General features: G+C 41.5%; 2 protein-coding genes across 2 annotated transcripts; one reads left to right on the plus strand and one right to left on the minus strand.

Annotated features, from left to right (window-relative positions):
* Positions 1-6,097: 6,097 nt before the first annotated feature.
* LOC108699585 (ETS translocation variant 3-like protein) lies at positions 6,098-10,596 on the plus strand. Its single transcript, XM_018231668.2, has 5 exons — positions 6,098-6,226; positions 6,588-6,825; positions 8,084-8,267; positions 9,226-9,346; positions 9,713-10,596. Exons 1-5 carry the CDS (start codon positions 6,187-6,189, stop codon positions 10,270-10,272), a joined length of 1,143 nt encoding a protein of 380 aa, XP_018087157.2. The 5' UTR covers positions 6,098-6,186; the 3' UTR covers positions 10,273-10,596.
* Positions 10,597-11,385: 789 nt separating this feature from the next.
* On the minus strand, positions 11,386-27,926 carry LOC108699392. Its single transcript, XM_018231437.2, has 9 exons — positions 27,746-27,926; positions 24,094-24,414; positions 21,543-21,872; positions 19,407-19,727; positions 18,098-18,397; positions 17,211-17,321; positions 15,714-15,802; positions 14,817-15,395; positions 11,386-14,140 (listed from the first exon to the last, which is right to left on the minus strand). Exons 1-8 carry the CDS (start codon positions 27,852-27,854, stop codon positions 14,817-14,819), a joined length of 2,160 nt encoding a protein of 719 aa, XP_018086926.1. The 5' UTR covers positions 27,855-27,926; the 3' UTR covers positions 11,386-14,140.
* Between the last annotated feature and the right edge of the window lie 52 nt (positions 27,927-27,978).

Consider the following 27,978-nt stretch of genomic DNA (forward strand, 5'->3'; position numbering starts at 1 on the left):
AAAAAGCCAGATTCTGAAAATCCAACATCTTAGACCTGTCAAGGTCCTGCATAAGTCAATGGGGCAAATTTACTAAAGGGCAAAGTGACTAACGCTGGCAATTCGCCAGCATGACGTCATTTCGGGACTTCGCCAATTTACTAATGGGCACTGTCGTAAATTCGCTAGTGAAGGAGACTGTAGCGCTCTAACGCCAGGCACTCTAACACCAGGCAAATTTTTTGCTCTGGCGAATGGACGTAACTACGCAAATTCACTAAGATGTGGATTTTACTGAACGTTACCTATTGCGCCAGTCCCAAAAAATGCTGGCGACTTTTCAGTTTTTCATGGTGATAGGCTGCAAAAGATCATAATTTTTTTTAGGGTATCTTGCTTCCCCCCTACATTTCCTAACATATGGAACATAAACTATACAGTGGGCTCATGTGTAGGGCAATATAACAACTTTATTTTATTTTATTAAGGTTCCCTGGTCTTGTGTAATGTAATGTATTTGCTGCAACATTGAAATTTAACTTCCCGCCGTATGCAAATTAGCCAACTCTAGTGAAACGTCCCCATCGTTCGGTGCCTTGGACGCAACTTCTCATTTTAGTGAATTAGCGTTGTCCTGGCGAATTTTCGCCTGGCGAAGTGTGGCGATGACGTTGCTGGTGAATTTCCGGAGGTTAGTGAATTTGCCCCAGTGGGAGAGGCCCCTATCCAAATTGAAGTTATCGGGGTTCTTGTTTAGTTTAGCTCAAAAATTCAACATTTTCGATTTTATTGAGTTTTCCCACGATCTGATCGAGCATGGGACTTTGGTCGTGGTTTTTTTTAAATAAAATAAGAGAGAAATTCTGAGTAAATAACTCCCTTAATGTACTAGGGCTCGTGCAAGTGCCAGAGTATTTTTTGTTTTTTGCCGGGATCAGTGCCCCCGACAACATTTTTTAGATGAAGGATTTAAAAAGGTAGAACAGAATTTCTAATAATCAAAAAAAAACCATACAAAATAAATATTGTAGACCAACAATAGAAAGTGTAGATCTATTTATGATGTACTTAAAGTTTTGTTTTTGTGCATAAAAGCTTGTCATGTAAAAAAAAAAAATTTATAGGAAAAAAAAACTTTTTCAAGATTTATTATACCCCGATGCAGCAAAAAACCCAAATCTGAAATTTCAACATCTTAGAAATGTCGAGGTCCTGCATAAGTCAATGGGAGAGGCACCTATGCCAAATTGAAGTTATTGGGGTCTTCGTTGAGTTTAGCTCAAAACTCGAACAAAAACGTAAAAAATTTGAACGATTAGGGTTTTCACTCGATTTTATCGAGTTTTCCCGCGATCTGATTCCATTGAGGAATTTGTCATTCTTTTTTTTTAAAATAAAATATAAGATAAATTCGGATTTTAGTAAATAGCTCCCTTAATGTACTAGGGCTCGTGCAAGTATTGGGGTTCATACAGGCTCCATAGAAACCCCTGGCAGCTCATCCTGCTCTGATCAATAGTTTTCACCCACATGGACCAATGGACCCCTAATATTAGTGGCAGCTCCGCTCCAGCAGACTGGAAGGCTGATGATTAATAGGAAAAGGTCTTAAACCAACCAATAGGCATAAAGCTAAACTCTCAGTCTGTTTGTTTATTTTTGTTTTTTTGCCGGGATCAGTGACCCCCCTCACCCTTGACAACCGGGTCGCACGTTTTAGCTGAAGGATTTAAAAAAGGTAGAATAGAATTTCTAATAATTAAAAAAAAATATAATATAAATATTGTGGACGAAAAATAGAAAGTGTAGATCTATTTATGAAGAAATTAATATAAAGTTTGTCTTTGTTCTCAAAAAGTCATTTTTAAAAAACTAGAATAGTTTTAGTTTTGGGCAGTGATGTATGACCAAACCCCACCATGACCCATTATGGGGGGGGGGGGGTCATGAGTCTGAACCGGGTCCAGGCCCAGATTTGTGGGAAGGCCACCTAGGCCCGGGCCTAGGGTGGCAGGATTTTAGGGGGGCGGCATGCTGCCCAACCACACCCACATTGGTTCAAAAACACTGGGGATGCGCAGGTGATACAATCTCCATGAAAATTTGCATGAATAAAGGGTAGGGACAGGGGGACAAACGGCAGTGGGCCTAGGGGCGCCCGCTATGTAAATCCGGCCCTGACCAGGTCCTCTCTGGCTGTAGACAGTGGCGTAACTAGATGTTGCTGGGCCCCACAGCAAATTGATTTTAGGGCCCCCAACATATCCAGTGTTTGTCCTGTTTTACCAATATATGTTCAAATTGCTCATCAATGAGAGCCTCATGAGGCCCCCTGTACCTCCTGGGCCCCCTGCAGCCGCAGGGTCTGCTTCCTCTGTAGTTGCACCCCTGGCTGTAGACTGTCCTTGGGGTCTGCTCGTTGCTACTTACACCACCAGTTTTGGGAAAAACATTGATTTAGTGCTTATGTGAGATCTGCTTCCTGTGTACCAGAGTGCAACATTTTAGTTGTGCTTTATGGCTTCTAACTACCATTCAGACGACAATGGTCCAAGATCAGAAACTGTATCAGACTGCGGCTCTTGAGGCCTTTCTGGGAACATGGCATCAAGGCCCCCTCCCCATATACATGTCCAGCACCTGGGTAGGAAAGTGACCCTTTCTTACTATAATTGTTCTGATCCGACAATCCCTGAATATACACGTATAATGACAAATCCCAGGTCCCCATTGATCTCTGCCTCTAAACATCCTCTAATGACTATTGGATTCTAAATAACTCCTTCATTCATTCCATTTACTCGCTGACAACTGCTCCTCGATGGCTGAGAATTCCATTATACAATATAAACATTTATTTATTTATTAATTAAACGCAAGTGCAGTTATTGGGGTATTTATGGGGTTTGTGTAACAGCTTATGTGCAGGACACAGTTCTACATAAATAACATTCCCAGGGTTTATTGCTTTGCTTACACTTGATTCACTGCTATAAATCACCCCATGAACTACTTACAGATTTATCTAGTATAGGTCAATCTAAAAACAACTGGACTTGCTGAGTAATCAATGAAGACGTTTCACTACTCATCCGAGCAGCTTCTTCAATTCAACTTTTTTTTGCTGAGAGGTTTTGTTTTTGTAAGTAATTGTTAGTTGAAGTTCCCCAACCTGACTGTCCCATCTCAGCCTGTCAGTTAGAGTTTCTAATGCTGCACAAATATGGCCGCCCCCTCATAGGGGATCACAGGGAGTCAGACAGGTAATGTAAAAGCATTGGGTAAATACTTTATGGCAAAATTATAAGAAGCATGCAAAGTCAATTTTATGGTAGATTTAAAAAAAATAAAAGATTCATTTTCTGGTGTCAGTATCTCTTTAAGGAAGGGACGGGTGCTTTGTTATAAGATTATAGTCTGATGGGCCTGTTCCTTTAACCTGTACACTATGTAACTATATGTACTGTATATATATATATATATATGTATATGTGTTATGTGTTTGTATCCAGTCAGTGGAGGAGCAGGACATGAGGAAATGGATGTAGGAGTGTTGGTGAGTTTATCCGTGGGATGTGGGTTTGGCGGGTGCTTAAGGCTCAAGCGTTGGCTCCATTGCAATAAGCCTCACTAATGAATTGGGAGATGTGCGCGCTGTTTAGTTAAATGGCCTCACGCTAATGATATATTGTCTTTGCTGCTCACAATCCCACAGGAAAATCCCAAATCCTTTCAGAGCCAACGGTGGCAAATAAATCTGTGTCTAAGCCTCGGTGTCACTTTCTACTTATTTGGGGGGAGAGATAAGAAGATAAAGCTTGGGGGGCCCCTCCTCCCTTCCCCTATATATGAGATACAAGACCCTCACTTGCTATTTACTGCCCGGGAACCTGGCGTGGAGTTGGGTGAGTCCTACTTGTATCCGTCCTGATCCATTGTCTTGTCTTACTCTCTGTAGCACATGCCCTTGGTTTGGCCACTTTCTTCATTTATGGGCCATTAACCAATAAGGGGGCCTTTGGTGCTATAGAAAGGTGAGGGGGTTGGGGGTAGATAAATCAGGGGTACCTAGCTGTTGTACATCCCCCAGTATAGGCTCCGATATAGAAGAATTATTGGAATTCCATATAAAATAATTTGTAGCTGCTTTCCCCCCTTTGTTGAGCAAATGTGCCCAGGACATTCACCCCTCTGCCCTACCCTTGCCCAACCCTGACGTCAGTGAACTTATTCTTCATTTAAACTCAAAGGTAAATCTGGCCCCACCCCTTCCATTTATGGGAAATGCCAAATTACTACAGGTATGGGATTCATTATTCAGAGACCCATTATCCAAAAAGCTCTGAATTACAGGAAAGGCCATCTCCCATAGACTACATTTTATCCAAATAATTGATTTTTTTTTCCTTTTTCTGTGTAATAATAAAACAGTAGCCTGTACTTGATCCCAACTAAGATATAATTAATCCTTATTGGAAGCAAAACCAGCCTATTGGGGTTATTTCATGTTTATATGATTTTCTAGTTGACTTAAGGCACGGAGATCCAAATAACAGAAAGATCGGTTATCAGGAACACAATGAAATAGAGTGACTTTGAAGGCAGTAATAATGAAATCAATTTGTATCTGGCCAATTGGCCCACAGACTGGAATTGGCCTGATATCCGGAAGGGTCGGGCAGTGTATGGCACCTTCATAAGGCACAAAGCAGACAATCAACTTTCCCTTTTATCAAGAATTACTGGATCCAGATTCGGATTAGATTCCTGGGTACCCCTGGAACTATAGCAGGGTGACTGTTACCCCAATGTTTCTATATATCTGTAACCTTGTTATGAGCTAAGGGGGCCCAGCCTGAAGGCCAGTTAGGGGGAGATTTGGGGTGAGTGTTTATTTGTACCCTGGATACCCCTGGAACTATAGCAGGGTGACTGTTACCCCAATATTTCTATATATCTGTAACCTTGTTATGAGCTAACGGGGCCCAGCCTGAAGGCCAGTTAGGGGGAGATTTGGGGTGAGTGTTTATTTGTACCCTGGATACCCCTGGAACTATAGCTGGGTGACTGTTACCCCAATGTTTCTATATATCTGTAACCTTGTTATGAGCTAAGGGGGCCCAGCCTGAAGGCCAGTTAGGGGGAGACTTGGGTTGAGTGTGTATTTGTACCCTGGATACCCCTGGAACTATAGCAGGGTGACTGTTACCCCAATATTTCTATATATCTGTAACCTTGTTATGAGCTAACGGGGCCCAGCCTGAAGGCCAGTTAGGGGGAGATTTGGGGTGAGTGTTTATTTGTACCCTGGATACCCCTGGAACTATAGCTGGGTGACTGTTACCCCAATGTTTCTATATATCTGTAACCTTGTTATGAGCTAAGGGGGCCCAGCCTGAAGGCCAGTTAGGGGGAGACTTGGGTTGAGTGTGTATTTGTATCCTGGAACTAGCAGGGTGACTGTTACCCCAATATTTCTATATATCTGTAACCTTGTTATGAGCTAACGGGGCCCAGCCTGAAGGCCAGTTAGGGGGAGATTTGGGGTGAGTGTTTATTTGTACCCTGGATACCCCTGGAACTATAGCAGGGTGACTGTTACCCCAATATTTCTATATATCTGTAACCTTGTTATGAGCTAACGGGGCCCAGCCTGAAGGCCAGTTAGGGGGAGATTTGGGGTGAGTGTTTATTTGTACCCTGGATACCCCTGGAACTATAGCTGGGTGACTGTTACCCCAATGTTTCTATATATCTGTAACCTTGTTATGAGCTAAGGGGGCCAAGCCTGAAGGTCAGTTAGGATGAGATTTGGGGTGAATGTTTATTTGTACCCTGGGTACCTCTGGAACTATAGCAGGGTGATTGTTACCCCAATGTTTCTATATATCTGTAACCTTGTTATGAGCTAAGGAGGCCCAGTCTGAAGGTCAGTTAGGGGGAGATTTGGGGTGAGTGCTTATTTGTGCCCTGGGTACCCCTGGAACTACAGCAGGGTGACTGTTACCCCAATGTTTCTCTATATCTGTAACCTTGTTATGAGCTAACGGGGCCCAGTCTGAAGGTCAGTTAGGGGGAGATCTGGGGTGAGTGTTTATTTGTACCCTGGGTACCCCTGAAACTATAGCAGGGTGACTGTTACCCCAATGTTTTCTATATATCTGTAGCTGCTCCTAAAGGCTCTGTTCTTTAATTTCAGGTAGTAGAATGCATTGCGGATGTGCCCCAAGTTCCTATTGGCTGCCAGGTAAGTAATAGAGGGGCAGTAGAGGTGCAGAACTGATTAATATTGAAGGTGGAAGAGGCTGTTTTATTACAATCTAAATGGAGTTTAAACACATCAGTGCATAACTGTGTCTGTTCATATATATCATAAACAGTGCTGGGGGAGTATGTGACTAGTCAGCAGGGGGTAGTTGGGTCCACCATCAAGAAACATTTTTTAGGGTCCTCTAATCCCTTGGGGTGTCTGATTTAGTATCAACTCCTCCAATGGTCCTTAGCAGACCTGCTCCCCCTTCTGTTACTCCCCTGCCAGACGGGGTTAGAATAACAGGTGCCCCCAATTGCCTGTGACCCCCAGCTGAGCAGAATTCTGTGTTTTACAGGACTGGCTTTCCCAGACTGGGCTTACAAGGCGGAGTCAAGTCCCGGCTCCCGACAGATACAACTATGGCATTTTATCTTGGAGCTGCTGCAGAAGGAGGAGTTTCGGCATGTTATTGCCTGGCAGCAAGGGGAATATGGAGAGTTTGTGATCAAGGACCCGGATGAAGTGGCCAGGCTGTGGGGCCGGCGCAAATGCAAACCTCAGATGAACTACGACAAACTGAGCCGAGCGCTAAGGTGAGGGGCCAATGCTTTTTATTTTTATATTTATTACATAAAGGCAAATGGTAAATGAAACCAATATTATGTGACCCCCTAGTGTTGTTATTATTGCACACGTCCCTATGTGTTCTTTCATTTCCCACTGTGTTTATCCAAAAAATGATGGTTAGTTTTCTCCTGTTCCTTTTCCATCTAGTTGGGTCTGAATGTGTCATGCCACATGAAATCATCACTCAAACTCACAGCCTGTGATACCATTCTATGGATGTATTACTGCCTTTTATTTCAGTCCTGCCATTGTTTCTAAGGCTGGCGTTTTAACAGCCTTCTTTATTATCTCCCATAGTTCTCCTGTTGTGTTATAATAATGCCTTTACATAAGGCCAACTAACAGCATTGTAGTATTATGTGGAGATATCACTAAGCTGTGGGCAGTCTGAGACAAAGATGTAATTCTACATCAACGTCACCATCATACTGATACACCACCCAGTTATACACATGCCAGACCTACGTACATCCCAACCATACACTCTCCCCACCAGTAGGAGTTGACATCTCTGCTCCAGTTTGAGCAAGAACTAACCCTAAATTTAGCATAGGTATTCCCCTGACTAAGCACAATTCAGCAGGAACAGTCCCTAAGTTTGCTCATAGTCTGTACAGAGAGATCCCATAAAACTATGGCAGCATAGGTATTCCCTTGTACTAAGCACAATTCAGCAGGAACAGCCCCTAAGTTTGCCAGTTCAGCAGGGAAATATATTTCATAGGGGCTGTTTCTAAACAAGTACAAAAATGAGTGTTACTTTCCCATTTTAAGGATTTTTTGCCATTTCCTTTATAAAACAACCCAAAACAAACACAAACTTTGGACAATGAGCAGTGAAATGTGTCAGGTTCCTGCTCCCCATTGTATTGTTGTGTCTGTGCCGTTCTATCTGAATCCGCTAAAAAACCCTCCTCCTGCTCATCAACAATGTTGCTCCGTGGGGTAACTTTGCACCCAGGGCAGGGGCAGAACAGATCATGGCTGAGATATGGTATAAAGGGGGTGTCTGGGGGGATCAGGGGGATGTCAATGCACTCGTGGGGCATTTTTTCCACTTCTACCTGTTGGCATGGTGACTGATGGGTTAATAACTGAGGCTCCTGCTAAAATAGTTACATATAGGACTGATGGTCCTTGTCCCTTGTGCTTGGGCTGATGATACTGGTTGTTGTGCTTGTACACCGGCTCATACCCTGTCTCCTAACTGTGTGGCCCCGGCAGGTACTACTACAACAAGCGCATCCTACACAAGACCAAAGGGAAGAGATTCACCTATAAATTCAACTTCAGCAAGTTAATCTTTGTCAACTACCCTGTATGGGATGTGCGTTGCCCTCCCCAGCCTGTCCTCATGGGGAGCAATGTCTGTCGCTCGCCTGTAGTGCCCCCTGGTGTGCAGAGAGAGGTAATGTCATTTTATTCTTTAGCAATGTAGATCTTATAGAATTTAATAGAAATTAATAGACTTTTGAGAATGGAACTGCTTTCTGACAGGCTGTTGTTTCTCCTACTCAATGTAACTGAATGTGCGCAGTAGGACCTGGATTTTACTATTGAGTGCTGTTCTTAGATCTACCAGGCAGCTGTTATCTTGTGTTAGGGAGCTGCTATCTGGTTACCTTCCCATTGTTCTTTGTTTGTCTGCTGGGGAGGGGGGGGGGGGAAGGGAGGGGTTGATATCACTCCAACTTACAGTACAGCAGTAAAGAGTGACTGAAGTTTATCAGAGCACAAGGCACATGACTGGGGGCAGCTGGGAAACTGACAATATGTCTAGCCCCATGTCAGATTTCAAAATTAAATATAAAAAAATCTGTTTGCTCTTTTGAGAAATGGATTTCAGTGCAGAATTCTGCTGGAGCAGCACTATTAACTGATGCGTTTTGAAAAAAATAGTTTTTCCCATTACAGGACCAGTAAAGTCCAAAAAAATGTTAAAAAAATTTGTTTGTATAGAACGAAAAAAAAACAAAAAAACACCGACATTTGTAACTTTAAAATCACAAAGTCTTTATTAAAAAAATAACTCCGATTGCGCTCCTCTTCAGAAAAGCCAACAGGATGATGATCCATTGTGCGGCGCTCGATTTCTCCTCCCCGGAGAGTAAGTTATTTTTTAATAAAGACTTTGCGATTCTAAAGTTTCATATGTCTTGGTGTTTTTTTTTCATTCTATACATACACATTTTTTAATTTTTTTTTTTACATTACTGGTCCTTTAAGAACATGCAAAATATTGGCCTCTAGTGGCCAAGCAGTAAAACATATTGCACAGAGTTCATGATATTGGCTTTATAAAGCAACACACAATTATGTACTGTACCAGCCACAGAAGCTTTTCTACATCAGTCTGTCCATTTCAGGTCCTACAGAACACCCTCCTGGCCCACAAGCTCCTGGCCAACCAGCTCACCCGCCGCAGAGTGATCCCGAGCCCGATGGAGTACGACAGGTGTCTAGAGAAAAAGTCACCAAGTATCGGCCGTAAGTTCTGTCTAAGGGAAACGCTATGGCAGCTCTCGCACACTTGTACTGAATGTTAATAGTACAGACATGGGATCAGACAATGTAACAGAAAATAATAAATATATACATTAGTTACATAGTTAAAGGGCCACAGACAGGGAAGGGATGAGGTCTCTGCCCCACAGAGCTTACACTTTAGAAGTTGAATGTCACAATGTTAATCAGGTAAGGGAGGAGGTCCCTGCCCCACAGAGCTTACACTTTAGAAGTTGAATGTCACAATGTTAATCAGGTAAGGGAGGAGGTCCCTGCCCCACAGAGCTTACACTTTAGAAGTTGAATGTCACAATGTTAATCACCCTGTTAATTCTCTGGCTCCCATAGGCTGCAGTCCTGCCACATGTTTTTTGGGCCCCTACTGCCATTTTGGCCTGAATGATGGAACCCTCTACGCCCCTCCTACCCCAGCGGAGCTGCGTTCCTCAGGCTTCTCCACTCCCACTGGTCGATCTTTCTGCTCTTCATCTCCAATGGCTCTTCAAGGTACTTCTGATTGGTCAATGTGCTCAGGTCGCCTGTTGCACCATGGCCAGCCGTTCTTATCATTGGAGGAGAGAATCCAGAGTCTTGGTCAACGACTTCCCGGAGGTTCATTCTCTGGCCATTGGCTGGGGCAGCCCAAAGAAAGCCTGACGTTCCTACCTCCACCAGCAGAAATTAAAGGGCAACTAGATATCTGCCAGGTGACCTCTGCTGTGAAACCTGACCCAGAGGTAGAACTAAGATCCCTGGAACAAGAAAATGTCTTCCTGGATTTTCATGAAAAAAATAAGGTCCCCGTTGGCCCACATGGGAACCAGAGTGCTCACAGTAAGCCCCCGCTCTCCGCTGACACCACACATCTGCCTAAAGTCAGCTCCAACTGGTTGGTTAAACCAACATAGTTCCTGGCTTGGTCAATCAGCACCCCCTAGTGTTCAGTAATAGGTATAGACTGTATATACTGTGTGTTCCTATGACATTGATACTCCATGACATTCCTTTTCCCTGCCAACACAGCAGTGATGCCAACGGAACATTGCTTGGTGCCCTCAATAACAATAAAGCTTATTCTACCATCTGTCTTGTGTGCATATCTACAGTGTATTCATTCCTATACGTTGCTGATGGGGTCGTCCGATTGGTCCCTAGATCACCCGTGTGACGAAATATCACATTCTGCAGTTGAGCAGGTCCTGCAGAAATCAACTGAATATGGTAGGGTTAGGGCACAAATACATTTATTGATGGTTCTCCCCTAGTAAATGACCCTATTTACTAGGGCATAGACTCCAATAAAACAGCAAACTCTGGTGGTCTAATTCATATGCGGTGGGGCACTTGTTTGGAGTAATCAAGTCTAGTTACAAGAATGGGTCGTAATAAAACGGAGGCAAGAGTCATACCCACTCAGTATGTAGCGCTGTGTGTTTGGTATTAATTGGCCCAATCCACTGACGCCCCTTCCATTCACACCCACCTCCACACCCATTTGTCTGCTTGGTTGGCACCTCTCCTCTTCAGTCTGTCCCTTCTCCCCGTAGATCACTTCCACTTCTATTGCGCCCAAAGCACGTTCTTCTTCTTCCTACCTTAGTTATGGCCCTTGTTTTTTGCAACATTGCATATAGGAAGGGCAGGAGATAGACAAGAGATAGACAGCTAGTCCATCATTCAGAACATTCAAGCTGGAAAGCACAGGGGGGAAGCATAGCACAGCCAAAACAAATCTATGTCTTACACTAGACTCTTAATCCAAAGCAAGGGACATCTCTCCTCCAATTGGAGAAACCCTACTGCCTTCTAAATAACAAGTTAACATTTAAACAGTTTTTGAGTTATGAATTATTTAAAAATAATATTGTTATAAAGCTGGAATCAGCCAGTCAGAGCAGGGGAAATGGGTCAGTGACTCACAGCATCCGCGTGTTGCATGTTAGGTTGAGGAACACACAAATACATCATTATATATTCCTCAAAAAGACTTTATGGGGGGAAAAAGCAACACAGGCATTTACTAGCATTTCAGCTTCTTTATTTTTCCCTTCATAAAATACCATACAACAAATAACATATGGCATATACAACCCATTTAAAAATACCCCAGTGACCCCTGTTAAACATTTAAAGCCTGGGGAAGGGGTAAAACACCTATGGTTATTTTTCACCCACTCAGCCTTTAATGCAGCGAGTCAATAGGGATCACTATTTTATTGGTTGCCATGGGTTACTGCCCATGTGCAAAATTTCCCAGTGTTTATAAATGACCCACAAGTGTTTATAGTAACATTTATACGTTCATATAACATTTATCTGTTCATATAATTTCCCCTCCATAATAATAATAAACTGTCGTGTTTACATTTCCTATACCAGAATAGCCATCCGCGTGCTTGGATATAAAGCAATGGAGTATGATGTTAGCAAATTTGCACTATGATATAATAAACACACACACACTGGCCAATCAGCTTCTACTTTGTGTGATCACATGTTCTAAAGCTATAACATACGTGATCATACTGATATACAGGGTATTCAAACATGAACATTAAAAACCCTGGGGATTTATTTCTTTAAGGCATTAATTATAATAGAAGTTTCCAGCATAATATAAATGCAGCACAAATGCCATTTAATGATTGTTTACACTGTTCCTCAGTTACAAATGTTCGTTTATAAGGATTTAACCATAATATAAGGAATGTATGCCTATCGTTTCTTATTGACCCAAGGGCTTTTTTTTCGAATTGCCGAAGTCCATTTAGGGACAAATGTGGACATAATGTTTCGTTTTCAACCAAGGTTACCTACTGAATGTCTGTTAGATGCTTAATGTGGTTTGGATGCCTGTTCCATGGTCTACAATATGGTCTTCAATATGAGGGTCTTCAACTCCAGTAGGTGGGTCACCAACTGTTGTAGGACTGTTAACATTCAGCAACTCAATGACAGCCTTTGGTTGGTTGGAATGCTGGCATTTGTGCTTCAGCTACTGCTGGAAAGCCTCGGGTTGAAGACCGATGTTGGTGGAAGACACTGTTCTAGATCATGTCAAGAGTGACCATCCACTGGATTCTATTTATTCTTTGAAGAACATAATCACAATTTGAATCCAGGCTGACAGCTTGGGATATGTCTATAGGGTATATATGGGTACTGGAGCTGGACAGTACTCTTCTTAAACTTTTCTAGATCTAAACATTAGTGGCCATCAGAAATTCTTAAAGGATCCACTCTCATTTTTCTATTTTCCAAGTGTTCCTGATCTAAATGACTTGCCCAATGCTCCTTTAAACTGTGATTCTTCCTCTATTCCTCAGAGACCTCTCTTGATCTACCAAATTTCTGCCTCCTTTTTGGGTCCAAAATAAGGTGATTATCTAATAGTTTCTTCTTGGAAATGACATTTTATTTAGGTAATCAAAGGGTGAAAAGATGTTATAGCTCCCTGAGTTGATCTTGACTTTTGGGTGATGACCGAAAAAACGTAGTTGAAGTGCATAATCCTAGAGTAGGTTTAAATCTTCTCCTGTCAAGGCAATCAACTCTCTAGCTTCCACTTATAAAGTCAAATTAGCAGATAAGGAATGTTGTTTTTGGACAATTCATATAAGTGCAGTAAGAGTCGATGGGTATGGAGTACTCTCTTCCTCCTCTATAGGTATTACTGGTACCATGGTTTGATATCCTATGCAAAATTTGGTATATCCATTGCCTAAATAATAGCACATACTGACTATGTTTATAAAGTACCACTGCAGTAAGTTACTACAATGTACACGGCACTACATGTAGCAGATCATTTAGATATCCTTCACTTGCAGACCCAATACTATTCCTCCATGTGGCTAGAGGAAAGTCAAGTCAAATTTGAGCAATGCGTGAACAGGTCAAGGCTCGGTGGTTATGATACACTGATGTTCTTCCATTTATCCCCAGTTTATCACCCAGTATAAAAGGTTTTTAGTATAGTTTCCATTATAAGAACTCAACACAAGGTTGGCTATATTCTTGAGGGCCTGAAAACACCACCAATAATAAATAAAAATGCCAAAGATTATTACCAACAAACAACCATAATTATTCATATGCCCAAGTTAGAAAAAAAACACTAACCTAAACAAGATTTGATTCCAGGAGATGCTAACTGTAAGTGTTGGGTTGCAGATGCATAATTGAGGTCTACTGTTGGTGCTCCTGCTCTAGTGGAGCCCCTGTCTATCCTACAATATGGAGTATGTTGCATTTTATTGTTTAAAAAACAAACAAAATAAAAAAGGATATGATCCTGTACATGCAAGACTTGTGTTCATGCTTAAATGGCTCCCAAGTCATTTTACGTCTAAAAAAACACCAGACAAACCAACCATCAGAGAACGTTTTCCAACTACTGAAAAGACTGGTTCTCTTGTTTTGCCCATGATATGAGGTAGATATGAATGTGGTATTAATGGAACAATCTGGTTCATTCATACAAGACCAAAACTGATGTTTGAAAAAGACGAAAAGCACTTTAACAGTCCAGAGGTTTCCTTTCTGGTCCAGAGGTTTCCTTTCTGGTAGTGACAACATTCAGGCTGGGGGTTTGTTGCCAAGACAAACGTCTCATAGAGTATTTCCCCCTTTGTTCTTGAATTGGTTATATCCACATCAATGTCCTATAGCTATGTTTCTACATCTTCTTTATTCTTATTAATGTAACACAATTCATTCTTTGCCAACGGACACCATCATGTAGATCCGTTATATATTGTCTGGCTTGAGTCATTTCTGCAATACAAAAAGTAACAGTTTAGAGCAATATTTTATACTTTTTAATTAGCCTATTGTGCTTATTTTGTGTAAATTATATTAGACTAGTTTGCCTTTAAGAGATATTCGCTATAAAAATATAACATCTAGGCTTTCATTGGCAAATTTTGCTTTTTGAATTTTCTACAGATGAATCTCAAAGAGGAGAATTCAGAAAACTTTTTTTCTTAAACTTGAACTCAAATTGTAATAAATCGACCCCGTGGTCTCTCTCTAGTCTGAAGTTCCTTTCAATGCTCAAATACTGGCCGGAGAAGCACGTCCCATGAGCAGAGCAGAATCAGTCCAACCCCAAGAAGGTTATTGAAAAATGAATGGAGAGAAGAAGATGTTGAAAGCTTGGGCCAGTGCTCCTATGAGCTGATGGTGATATAACAAGCATTGTGTTGAAGAAAGTGGTCTAATTTAATTTACTTTTGCCGACAGTATCCAGGGGTGGGGACAGGGCATTAATGTTATAAAGGCTGAAAAAACTACACCCTCTCAACCCAGATAATCAATTTCCTCTGGTATTGATACCAGCACCTCTAGGTGCCACTTTAAGTAATGCAATGGAAGGTTTGTGCCAAATTACAAATACATTGGCATGTCTAGCACTTTTATTAATTAAACACCATTAGTCAACAACACTTACCTAGTAGGGCTTTGGTTCTGAGTCCTTACCCATTGCAGGGGTGTTCTCTGTACCAGGAACAGACTGAGAGTATCCTGCTGGTGGGTATCCAGCAAGGGGATAGCCTGTGGGAGGGAGATATCCTTGAGGAGGTGGATATCCTGCAGGAGGATATCCTGTGGGATAGGATCCAGCAGGAGGGACTCCAGAAGGAGAATGCCCCTCAGAAGGGGCTCCAGTAGGAGCATTACCCACAGGAGGGGCTCCGGCAGGGGGAAATCCCTCAGGGGGGACAGCGGCAGGTGGATATCCCACAGGAGGGGCTCCTGCAGGTGGATATCCCTCAGGGGGGACTCCGGCAGGTGGATATCCCTCAGGAAGGACTCCGGGAGCTGCATAACCCACAGCAGGGCTTCCAGCAGGAGGATATCCCACAACAGGGCCTCCGGCAGGAGGATAAGCTCCAGGATAAGGAGGATAACCAGCAGGAGGATAACCAGCAGGAGGATAACCAGCAGGAGGATAACCAGCAGGAGGATAACCAGCAGGAGGGGGATATCCAGAAGCTCCTGGTGGTTCAGGAGGACACCCAGGCATACCCTGAAAAAGGACATACAATATAAATAATCACAAACACAATCTATTGAAAAATTATCATACATTAAACAAACAACAAAGTCAGAAGCCAAGTAATTCTTTACGGTGGAACAATTCATGGGCAAATGGTCTAGTGGCAAACCCCCCCCCCCACAAAACGTATTTTGCAGTATTTCAAGCTATATGAAGAGTAGAGTGATAATAAGTCTTTGCTCCCGTTTTAGTAACTGCTATGGGTCAACCCTTAAAGCAATCATCTCTGTAGAGAGGAGTGGAGATGCAGGGCCAGACAGAGGAACAGATATTGGGAGGTTTCATTACCTGATTTGGGATGTTGGGATTCATCATATTAACATCAGTCATTTGGCCTTCAGGAGGTGCGTATCCTTCTTGAGTATGAGAAGAGTCAGCTGAAGTGGCAAGAGAGACATATGTAATCCACCCAAACTCAAAGGTTCTGAAACCAGTGCCTATGGGAACTCTTGGTTGGATTAAGGAAAGCAAGGTAAGTGTTTCCCAAAATCAAGCTTTTTTCAATAAAGGTTTGCCAACCCATAAGCACAGTACAAATAACCTGGGCATGCTGTATTGTAACTGTAAGTCATATACTGGTGTGGTATCCATTATCTGGAAACCCTGTTATCCAGAGAGCTTTGAATTATGGGAAGGTCATCTCCCATCTCCTTAATTTTAAAGGGGTTGTTCACCTTTAAATTTACTTTTAGTACGATGTAGAGAGTGATATTCTGAGACAATTTGCAATTGGTTTTCTTTTTTTAATCATTTGTGGTTTATCATTTTTGAGTTATTTAGCTTTTTAATCAGCAGCTCTCCAGTTTGCAATTTCAGCCATCTGGTTGCTGGGGTCCATAATAACCTAGCAACCATGCACTGATCTGAATAAGAGACTGGAATATGAATAGGAGAGGCCTAAATAGAAGGAGAAGTAATAAAAAGTAATAAAACGTAGCAATATCAATACATTTGGAGCCTTTCAGAGCATTTGTGTTTTTTTAGATGGGGATAGTGACCCCCATTTGTAAAGAAGGAAAAGACAAATAATTCAAAAATTATAAAAAATAAATAATGAAGACCAATTGAAATGTTGCTTAGAATTCGCCATTCTTTAACACACTAAGGGGCAGATTCATTAAGGGTCGAATTTCGAAGTTAAAAATACTTCGAAATTCGACCCTCGAATTGAAATCCTTCGACTTCGAATATCGAAGTCGAAGGATTTAGCGCTAATCCTGCGATGGGGACCTTCCCCATAGGCTAACATTGAAGTAGGGGGTCGAAGTTTTTTTTAAAGGGAAAGTACTTTGACTATCGAATGGTCGAATAGTCGAACGATTTTTCGTTCGATTCGTTCGAATTCGAACGAATTTAACCAATTCGATGGTCGAAGTACCCAAAAAATACTTCGAAATTCGAATTTTTTTCATTCGAATCCTTCACTCGAGCTTAGTGAATTGGCCCCTAAAAGTTAAAAAAAAAGATGAACCATAAAAATGATTTCCTTTCTCTCTGTAATAATAAAACAGTAGCTTGCAGGGTTGGACTGGGGGGGCGGGGCCCACCGGGACTGCTTCCCCCCCGCTCCCCTACACTAATCAGCATGCATGTGCTGCCGGGGGCCCATGAGGGTCGGGCCCACTGGGTTTTTCCCGGTGTCCTGCCAGGCCAGTCCGACTCTGGTAGCTTGTACTTGATTCAAACTAAGATATAATTAATTCTTATTGGAGGCAAACCCAGCCTATTGGGTTTATTTCATGTCTACAATTTCTTATAAAGATAAAATTAAAATAAAGATATTACCTGCTCCGCACAACATTCCCTTGATTTTCTTTCTTTGAAGGACAGCCAATATGAGCACCGACAAGCCGAAAATGGGCAATAAAATTTTCACGTATTTGGTCCAGACGTAATCTGTAACATTCAGTGCGAAACACAATATAACAGGCCGTTTGTATAAGCAACACAATGTGCAATGTTATTAAATATTAATCAGCCCAGCTATAATCTCCTGTTTCCTTATAATGTCTGCCTCATTCCCTCTACTCATTGGCCTCATTCCTTGCCTTTCACATAGGGAACAGTAATAGAGGTATTACATTGTTTATAAATATCTATTTAAATCAGACGCAGGACTCTGTGATGTAGGGAAGTTGACCTTAGAGTTATATATATAGAAAATAACTTGCTTCATAATATTAGAAGTCACTGAGGGGCTCTGTGACCATATAAAGACATAAGGCTGCGTTATACAGGGAACTCTGAGTATCACTCATGTATTATAAGGGATAATGTACCCCGTACTGTAAATGATAAGGATATTAGAAGTCACTGAGGGGTTGTTCTGTGATTATATAAAGACACAAGGCTGCAGGCTGAGTTATACAGGGAACTCTGAGTATCACTCATGTATTATAAGGGATAATGTACCCCCTACTGTAAATGATAAGGATATTAGAGGTCACTGAGGGGTTCTGTGACCATATAAAGGCACAAGGCTGAGGAATTGTTATTGATTGTTTTGTCACTGAAACTTACAATACCAAAGTTCACTACCGTAAGTGAGCAATGCCACAAACTTTTGTTTTCCTGTTGCCAAAAATACCTAGTTTAAAATGAAAAAGGTCTGGTTCTGGGGCACAAAAAACCTCCCGCACACAAGTTGACAACGTGTTATACACATAACTTACCACTTAGTTTTGTCTTGAAGGGTCTTTTAGAGCAGATGTCCTTAGAAGAGACTGAAGCGACCTTGATTTCGGCTGGGTTCTTGATGTTGCACTGAAACTTGTGTTCGATTAAGGAAGATCGCAGAGCTACATTGATGGTGCTGCCGTTCTTATAGTGCTGGTAGAAACTTGATAAATGGCGATGTTTCCAGAAATAACTCAGTGTGGACTGGTCTCCTGGGATTTGACATTTGAGGGTGAAATTACACCCTTCTCCAGTTGACATCAATGTGCTTATTATATTTGGGGTTGGAAGAGGCTCTATAATCAGAAACAAAACAGCACTGTTACAAACATGGACAATACACAGCTGTCTTCTGGGTATTTTTGTGCACCTGTGGTTATAGAGGCAATCATTTTTAGTTAGTTAACGAGACACTACAAAAATAATTTTCAAATGGGGGTTCTAAAAAAGTCCTTTAGATAGTGGGCACAAGTTCTACATCAATTGGTGCCATTCACTGGAGGAGAATAATGAAGGTCTCAGGAAGCTTAGTCTTCTTAAAGAGATCATAACATACCATATTGTAAAAATGAAGATCTCAGGAGGCTTAGTCTTCTCAAAGAGATCATAACATACCATATTGTAAAAATGAAGATCTCAGGAGGTTTAGTCTTCTCAAAGAGACCGTAACATACCATATTGTAAAAATGAAGATCTCAGGAGGCTTAGTCTTCTCAAAGAGACCATAACATACCATATTGTAAAAATGAAGATCTCAGGAGGCTTAGTCTTCTCAAAGAGACCATAACATACCATACTGTAAAAATTAAGATCTCAGGAGGCTTAGTCTGCCCAAATAGACCATACCATACCATATTGTAAAAATAAAGATCTCAGGAGGCTTAGCCTTGCCAAAGAGACCATAACATAATAATCAAATATAATTATAAGAGCTCTAATGTTAAGCTTTCTCCAAACAGAAATGGAACCCTCATCATCCTCTGCACCCATATCAAGAATATGCAGCTTTGGGTACAGTTGTTCAAGGTCTACAACATCAGAGGTTCTTCACCTATGTATGGGTCAAGACCCAAAAAAAGTCTTCCGTGCTACTTAGAGTGGGTCCCCATGACACATTTTAATAATGTGAAGGTATTTCCTAGAGTAAAAAGTAACAATTATAGGTTCACATTTGGTTCTAAAAAATACATTTTGGTTGCAAAGCTGATTAAGTGACTTAATTTGGGTCCCCTTATAAAATAAAGTTATACAGCAAGTCTATATCAAGTGACCATTTCTGGTGAGCACTTATATGTAAACACTTACCATAAACAGTGAGGATAAATAACATCTCTCTTGACTCTTTGTCCGCAAACTCAATGTGCCCAGTGTAGATGCCGCTGTCCTTCATCCTAAGGTTATCGATTTTTAACCTTGTGCCATAAACTCTTGTGCTGAGACGCCTGCTAAACTCATTGTTGGTAACCATGAATTTCCCATTCCTAGACACGCCCAGTTGTAATTTTTGCCCTTTGCTTTCGAAATACCAAGTCACACTTTCCACAGGAGCCAATATCTTTTGTTTTTGTGACAGTTCTATTAACCTGTTTTGAAGGCCAGCGACCTTCATAGGAGCTTCTAGTTTGTCTGCAACATGAACACAAACACATGACTTTTTGCACCAGTCTGTGATTTATACAGAGGATAGAAAGTTGGAACCCAAAACGGGTCAGCTAAGACACTTGTTTGTGAATCCGGCCATCTTCCCAGTAATGGCTTAATTACCTTGTTGTTGCTGTTGAACCTTGTCCCTCAAAGTGCAGAAAGTATGAACATATTGGCATGCGGAGGTTGGTGGAATGGTGGCACAGGTTAAATGCAGACCATGCTCAGGAAAAATACGATGTCGCCAACTTTCTTTCTCATGAAACAGGTACCACAATCACCATGTGACACCATATTGTCCACTCTTTGGTACCATACAACGAAAAACCCAGAAGCACCAAGGAAGGCAGAGGAAGGAGATAAAAGCACCAGTGTAGGTGAGTTTTAGACACAGGGAAGATGCAGACAGCTTTACATGCTATGGACACTTTAGGTCAGATAATTAGACAAGAGCTTTGCTTCTTACTATTCACCTTGCAGGCAGCCAATCAGTTCTATCAAGCCTGCTCTTGCCAGATTCCAGCCCTCCCTCCAAAATGTGCAGAAAACAGAGCGACTATTTGTGCTTCACCAGGGAAAACTTAACAAAATTAGAAATAGAAAATAAAGACTTTTTTGTCTTCATAGATTTTGGGCCAAATTTATGAAAGGTTGGACACGTAATCATTTACATGTACAGGATTTTAAGAATGCTCTTGAATTTGTTTTTTTTGCCCTTAAAATAACTATGCTGCTTTGTCTACTGACTGTGTAGAGGTGATGGTCGGGTGTGTCCAAATACTCATGGTTTAAACTTGAGTTGGGTGGGTTTGAGTAACATAAATGTCTGGCTGAGGAAGGTGGCATGTACAGACTTTGGTATTAATGGACCTGCAGCCATACTGCCCCATGCACTTGTTACAAAACCACTAGAGAAATTAGGGTTTAGGTGGGTGTCCAGTTTTAGAATACAGGCTGGGGTTCAGTGCAGGCTAAAACTGCATATATAGAAAACCAACTAGAACTATATCTCTTGCTGGTTGCTCTGGATCCATCTGATAAAGCCTACAAAGATCACCTCCAGTGAAATTACCTTAATTTACCATCCAAAATAATTGTGCACGCACTCCTGCAGCCAAGGCAATTGAGGTTAAAACTTGAAGCTTTATTCTATCATGTTAAAAGATATGCGTCTGATACGAAACGCGTTAGGACGCATATCTTTTAACATGATGGAATAAAGCTTCAAGTTTTAACCTCAATTGCCTTGGCTGCAGGAGTGCGTGCACAATTATTTCGGATGATTTACATTGCCTAACCTACGGGTTTGGGGCACGGCACCCGGGCCACCTGACCAATTTGGTGAGTGTAAGCTCTGCTGACCATTTATAATACTGAAGTTTAATTGGTTTCCTTTCAAGTGACGGACCTGAGGTCAATTTTCCTACTTGGTGAGACACTACCCAGCAGTTGTTTTCCGTCACTGAATGTTCTAAGCATATATTGATGCTTTCTGATAATAATTTTTTAAGTGGATATTGAGAGAGATTAGAGCCAGCAGTTTCCTTTCTTATGTGCCTTAATTTACCATAGCAAACAGTCTGAGTGTTCAACTAAAAGATGGATAAGACTAAATAGAATGACAAAGATTGGCTCATTCATTGCTGGTGCAATTGTCAACAGTCAATAAGTACAGGACTACTGCTCTGCCTTGCTTCCCACAAGAGCTCCTTCTAATGCCTATGGAATTGCATGCTAGTAAGCGTCATGTGTGTAAATGCCCATGGGTCCACCATGCTCTATTCCTAACATACATACCAGACACAGTAACATTGAATGCGATGTCAGTTGTCTCCTGGTTAGTAAGCACCATGGTGGCAGTGAAGAGTCCACTATCCGCCAGCTTCAGTTTCTTAATCCTTAAAGTTGCTCCCCCATTAGAAGCTTCCAAACGTCCATCATACTGAGTGTTGGAGACCACAAGATTGTTGTTCTTGAATTCTGCCAGTTTCACTTTGTTGCCGTTGAGAACCTTGAACCAAGTGACTTCCAAAATGGAAGCTGAAAGTGTCAGATAGTTTGACAGATAGACAGAGTGGCTTAGGTCCCCAATCACTGGGATAGCGGTGCCTTCTTTTTCTTGAGGGACTATAGAAACACAAAGAGATTATTTGAAATTAGAACTTCAGGTTCTTGATATATCTACTGCCCATGGTTATTTCACTATCACAACTGCTCTTGTGCAAATATTCAACATAGACACTGCATAATTTAGTGGCTTAGCAGATACATTAGCCGATGTTACACCAGGCTTACCAGTGAGGTAAGGTCTACTCCAAAGGAAAGCTCCCATGAATTTAAATGACTTAGTCTTAGTATTGTGACTTTTATATTCTATAGATACAGTAGTTAGTGAGTGGGTCCCTAAGATGAGGTAAGTGACAGCAGCCTAGAGCGTGTTGGTTGGGGGATTTAGCAGGATTAAAAGAATGAGGAGCTACTGGGGCATCTTTGGAGACACAGATGCCTTGGGCTGGTACAGAACCACAAAACAGAAGACATGACATGTCTAGACTAATTTTTTCACTCTTTAATTCTAAAAGTACTGGGGTAAAGTTGATTTCTTTTTCCCCTTTGTCCAGATTATAAAGACTTGTGGAGCTGTCTGCAGCCAAATCCCTCATCACTCATTCACCAATGGAACAGATTCCTTTAGCTGAACTTTCTCCAGTACATTCACACACATTTACACTACAACACATGGCTCAGGCCTCTCCCAAAACTCACCTCACCTCTCCCATAATTCAAGTTACAGCTGATGAAAGCCTTGCAGAGTTTTCTAATCTACTGAATCAATCAGCCCTTGGGGCAGGGACAGCAAATTCAAATATTCCAAATATAGCTGGTCTAAACTGATAGACAGTGAAGAGCACAGAATCATCTGGTTCTGATGGCCCATCGGGGGTTTGTTTTTTAACAAATAAATATAAAATACAAAGAAGGAAGGCCCACCATAATAAAATCTCTATTTTCCATCTGTGTTTATTTATTATATGATTATTTAGTTTTATGGGCTACTCCATGGCACCTGGAGGTACGGTTCCCAGGACCCAAATGTCCAGAATAACTACTAAACATTCCCCTCGGATATGGAATTGTATCCACAGTCTGTGTTTTGTCATGAACGGAATGAGAAAGTGCTGTGACTGCACATTTGTATTAGGTCATGTGATAACAGATAGGAAAAACATAGAAAATCAATTAATTGTGAGTTTGGCCTGGTGCCTGCTGTGGATTAAACCTCCCTCTGCATTTAAATGAGATAGGGATTGGGTTTACTAGAAATGGCTCCATTTGTCGAACGATTATATAATTTAATGTTGCACTTCAGTGGTTACAATTCCATTTGCTGTCCATGCCGATCAGTTCAATAAATGGTTTATTTCATGAAAAGAGCTTACTCTCCTCTAATTCCTCATACGAGAAAAAGTCTTTGCTCATTTACAAGAAACATCTTTCCATAGATACCTTCATGCATACAGGTAGGTGTTTCTTCTGGGACCAGTAACATCATAACTTTGACCCAACAACAACAACAAAAAAAGGAAATATTGAGCCCTTGTCCATGTCCCCTTCCAGCATGTTCTTAAGCTCTACCCTGACCTATCTCAAAGTAACAGTTGTCATTCTGTACAGGAACATTAAGTTACAGCAGTGGTGGTTGAACAAAAAAAAACACATTCATCAATTTGACTTTATGCTCCAACAATTGTTATCTAAAGAGGAAGGAAACAACCATCATCTGAAGCTCCAACTTGCCTTAGAAGGATAAATAAATCCTTCATGACTCCATATTGGAAACATCTTTCTCTGAATTATGGTAACTAAACATAAGGATGAGCTTTGATGTGCCGTGTACTTTAGACCAGTGGTAGGTAGACTTTCATGGAACTTTCAACCCCCACCCCCAGTCCAGTGTGTAGCTCATTAATGGATAATTGATCAGTCATTCAGCCACATTTATAAGAATATCTAGAACAACCAATAGATTTTGACCCCTAAAAACACCCTTTAACTTCAAACTAGGCTTTCAGGTATATCTAGGAGGGCAACAGGCAATCTTCTCAAGCCTCCCTGCCACTGCTCCAGGCCAAGACCCACAGCTTGAAAAACACTGTTACGCCACCCAATGTTTCTGTTAATTTAGCCTTGGTTTGGAATTTTATTTTGGTGTACGTGATTACCTTAGTCATCTTTATGATCTGCAAGGCTATTCCACCTAAAAAGTTCATATCATAGGACTAGAAGGAACCTGGATATAACTCTGGCTGAGTCTCTTAGTGATTAGCAGGTGTCTATGGATACTTACCACTCACAGTGAGATTGAAAACAATCTCTTCCGTCTTTTCATCCTCAAGAGTAATGACGGCGGAGAAGATTCCACTGTCCTCCAGGGTCAGGTCACTGATCTTTAACGATGTCCCATCATTTGACTCTTCAAGCCGGTCGGTAAATTGATTGCTAATGATCTCAAGTTGCTGATTCTTGTATTCCGCCAGCCTCGATTGCGTCCCATTGTTCTTAAAATACCAAGTGACTTGCTGTGCGGGAGCTTCCAAGGTCAGATAGTTGGACAAGAAGATAAATTGGTTCAGGGTGCCACTCACGTGGATGGGACCATCTTCTTTGGCTGTAAGAGGAATTTTTTTTAAAATACTGTATATAAGGAACCTGAAATAGCACTAAACTGTTTTCACATAGTCTCCTGTTGATTCTGCAGGGAAAAAGCAATTTTAAGGGACACTAGACTGAATTTTTTATTTTATTTTTGTATTTTCCTAATGGCAGTATTACATGGTGAACACAGAGAGAGGAAATGAATGGAACAGGATAGATGCAACATGGGATTCTTATTAGGGAAATATGACGTAAGGGGAAGAAATAAATGGCACACAAGTGGTGCAGCATGGGAAATTAATTAGGGAAGCACTGAGAATAGGTAAGTAAATGAATGCTGCACGAAATGTGTAGCATTGGATTTTTTTTTATTAGGGAGCAGTAAAATAAAAAGAAGAAAATTAATTGCACAGGAGGGGTGCAGCACAGGATATTTATTAGGGAGCAGTGACATAAGGAGAGAAAATAAATGGCTCAGGAAAGGTGCAGCATGGGATATTTATTATAGAGCAGTAAGGAAGGGAAATGAATGGCACAAGAGAGGTGCAGCATGGGATATTTATTAGGGATCAGTAAATTAAAGAGAGGAAATGAATGGCACAAGAGAGGTGCAGCATGGGATATTTATTAGGGATCAGTAAATTAAAGAGAGGAAATGAATGGCACAAGAGAGGTGCAGCATGGGATATTTATTAGGGATCAGTAAATTAAAGAGAGGAAATGAATGGCACAAGAGAGGTGCAGCATGGGATATTTATTAGGGATCAGTAAAATAAAGGAAATAAATGAATGGCACGGGAGAGGTGCAGCATGAGATATTTATTAGGGATCAGTAAAATAAAGAAAATAAATGAATGGCACAGGAGAGGTGCAGCATGGGATATTTATTAGGGATCAGTAAATTAAAGAGAGGAAATGAATGGCACAGGAGAGGTGCAGCATGGGATATTTATTAGGGATCAGTAAATTAAAGAGAGGAAATGAATGGCACAGGAGAGGTGCAGCATGGGATATTTATTAGGGATCAGTAAAATAAAGAGAGGAAATGAATGGCACAGGAGAGGTGCAGCATGGGATATTTATTAGGGATCAGTAAAATAAAGAGAGGAAATGAATGGCACAGGAGAGGTGCAGCATGGGATATTTATTAAGGATCAGTAAAATAAAGAGAGGAAATGAATGGCACAGGAGAGGTGCAGCATGGGATATTTATTTTGGAGCAGTAGGGAGAGGAAATGAATGGGACAGGATGGGGTGTAACATGGGAAAAGCCTGATAACTGGGAGAAGAATAATAAAAGCAAAATGTAGCCCATTGCACAAAATTGTTGTTGGGGAAAGCAATGCATTAACTGACAGAGCAGAGAGTGAGTGAAAATGGGTTGGTAATTGCATAAATTATGGATGAGGGAACGCATACAAGACAAGGAGTCCAGCAACAGCCACCTCCAATCTCTTAGAATGGGAAGCACATGAGAGCTCTGATACCAGCCTGAAAATAGATTTGTAGTCATTATGCTGATAAGCACCAGAATCAATGCTGTGATGTGTTTTCCACTATATGAATAAGAGACGGCAGAGCTGAATTCGGGCTCTACAATGTGGTAGGAAATTTAGGCTTCACGTTTCCAGCCAGTCCCCATGCACTTGTCACCAATCCCATTAAAGGGGACCTGTTGCCCTAAGAAATGATTCCAAATTATTTTTTATCATGTTAGTTGAACAAAATAAAACTTACTTACACTTCATTTATTATTTACATTTTGTTTCCTTCAGTCTTGGAATTACACAATCACAGCACTCAGGCAGGAGCCATTTTGTGGACACTGTTATTAAAACAAGTTGTGTATCACCCCAAAATCTTGTGTATGCCTAATATCTTGTGTAATGCCCATACACATTGCCCTACACAATTATAGAGCGTGAGGAGGGAAGGGGAATGTGAAGAGAGCAGTGACACCTAGGAAGTGCTGAATGTCTCAGGCATAGAGGCGGGGCAGGTACTATTTGATTGACAGCTCAGATATTCAAAAACCTTTATGAGAGGTATGGATGTTTTAATGAAAATAACAATTTGGGTTCCATGTTTAATTTGCAAACAACTTTTGTTATACAGCTTTTTATGTGTAGATGACAGGTCCACTTTAAGTTCTGCCAACTGTCAGTGATGTTGTTTAGAAGGAGGCCCTGAGAAAAGTGTCATAGTGCTAAGGCGGCCACCTTCACTGGCCAATTTATCAGCCTTCCTAGATTTCTATCATTAATAACACATTGGCATCAATTGACCCTACCCAGTGACGGAACTAGGTGGGGGCGGGCCCTGGTGTGGGCCATGCAGCCGGGCCCCGCCCCCCACTCTTGTCCGTGCAGCGATCCAGTCGACTCCAGCCAGCGTGACTGCCGGGGGGCCCTGCGGGGGTGCGGGCCCTGGCCCAATTGCACCCCCTGGTCCCCCAGTAGTTACGCCACTGACCCTACCTCCGGCCAAGACTCCAGTTCCCACAATGCCTTGCTTGTTTTGTAGCATACCTGAGTGGGAGAACAACAGCAAAGCATTGTAGCGCTTGGGAGTCTGGGTCTGCCACACTGTTTCTTTAATCAGGAAAGCAGTGGGAAAAAAATACATTTCATTAACCAAACTGTATAGTGGTTTTCAAATAAAAAAAATGGTGGAGTTTCCCTTTAAATGTTATTTCTTCCCAGCCTTAAAGGGGTGGTTCACCTTCAAGTTAACTTTTAGTATGTTACAGAATGGCCAATTCTAAGCAACATTTATATTGGTCTTCATTAATTATTTTTTATCGTTTTTGAATTAATTGCCTCTCTCCAGCTTTCAAAAGGGGGTCCCTGTTAAACAACAAATGCTCCGAAAAGGCTACAACTATATTGTTATTGCTACTTTGTGTAGCTCATCTTTCTATTAAGACCCTCTCCTATTCATATTCCAGTCTCTAATTTAAAGCACTGCGCGGTTGCTAGGATTTTTTTTTTACCCTAGCGACCAGATGGCTGAAATTACAAACCGGAGAGCTGCTGAATAAAAATCTAAATAACTCAAAAACCACAAATATTAAAAAACTAAAACCAATTGCAAATTGTCTCAGAATATCACTCTCTACATCTCAGAATAGCACTCTCTACATCATAGTAAAGTTAATTCAAAGGTGAACAACCCCCTTTAAGGGCAGTGCATCAACATTACAGAAAGATCCCTTATCTAGAAACAGCATTTTGTACAACAGATCCCAAAACTGCAGCACTGAGTCCATTGAGCACAACACTGCGGGTTTGTTTGTATTCATGCAACTGGCTCTGGCCAGAGAGAAAGAGAAAAGCAGTACTGACCTGAGCAATGGAGAATGACTGTGAGAAGTACAATGGGCAGGAGCCTGGGGCCCGGCTGCATCATGGTGCCCTGGATAAATGGAGTAAAGAGGCTCATAAACATAAACATACACAAACACACAGCCCGGAGCAGCTAGGGTGGGTCCTTGTGCAGAGAGAGGGGGAAACCACAGGAGGAGGAGACTGAAGAGGAGGGGGAGAGCAGAGGAAGAAATGGAGAGGGTGTCTGATAT

The sequence above is a fragment of the Xenopus laevis genome, chromosome 8L, assembly GCF_017654675.1.
Source record: "Xenopus laevis strain J_2021 chromosome 8L, Xenopus_laevis_v10.1, whole genome shotgun sequence".
Lineage (NCBI taxonomy): Eukaryota > Metazoa > Chordata > Amphibia > Anura > Pipidae > Xenopus > Xenopus laevis.

Bases quoted from the DNA above. Each gene is read 5' to 3' on its own strand.
- LOC108699585 (XM_018231668.2), top strand. From the start codon at position 6,187: ATGCATTGCGGATGTGCCCCAAGTTCCTATTGGCTGCCAG. The intron at 8,268-9,225 runs GTAATGTCATTT...TGTCCATTTCAG, and splicing joins CCCCTGGTGTGCAGAGAGAG to GTCCTACAGAACACCCTCCT. The intron at 9,347-9,712 runs GTAAGTTCTGTC...TGGCTCCCATAG, and splicing joins AAAGTCACCAAGTATCGGCC to GCTGCAGTCCTGCCACATGT.
- LOC108699392 (XM_018231437.2), bottom strand. From the start codon at position 27,854: ATGTTTATGTTTATGAGCCTCTTTACTCCATTTATCCAGGGCACCATG. The intron at 21,873-24,093 runs GTAAGTATCCAT...GTGTTTCTATAG, and splicing joins TTTCAATCTCACTGTGAGTG to TCCCTCAAGAAAAAGAAGGC. The intron at 18,398-19,406 runs GTAAGTGTTTAC...TTCTGATTATAG, and splicing joins ATTTATCCTCACTGTTTATG to AGCCTCTTCCAACCCCAAAT.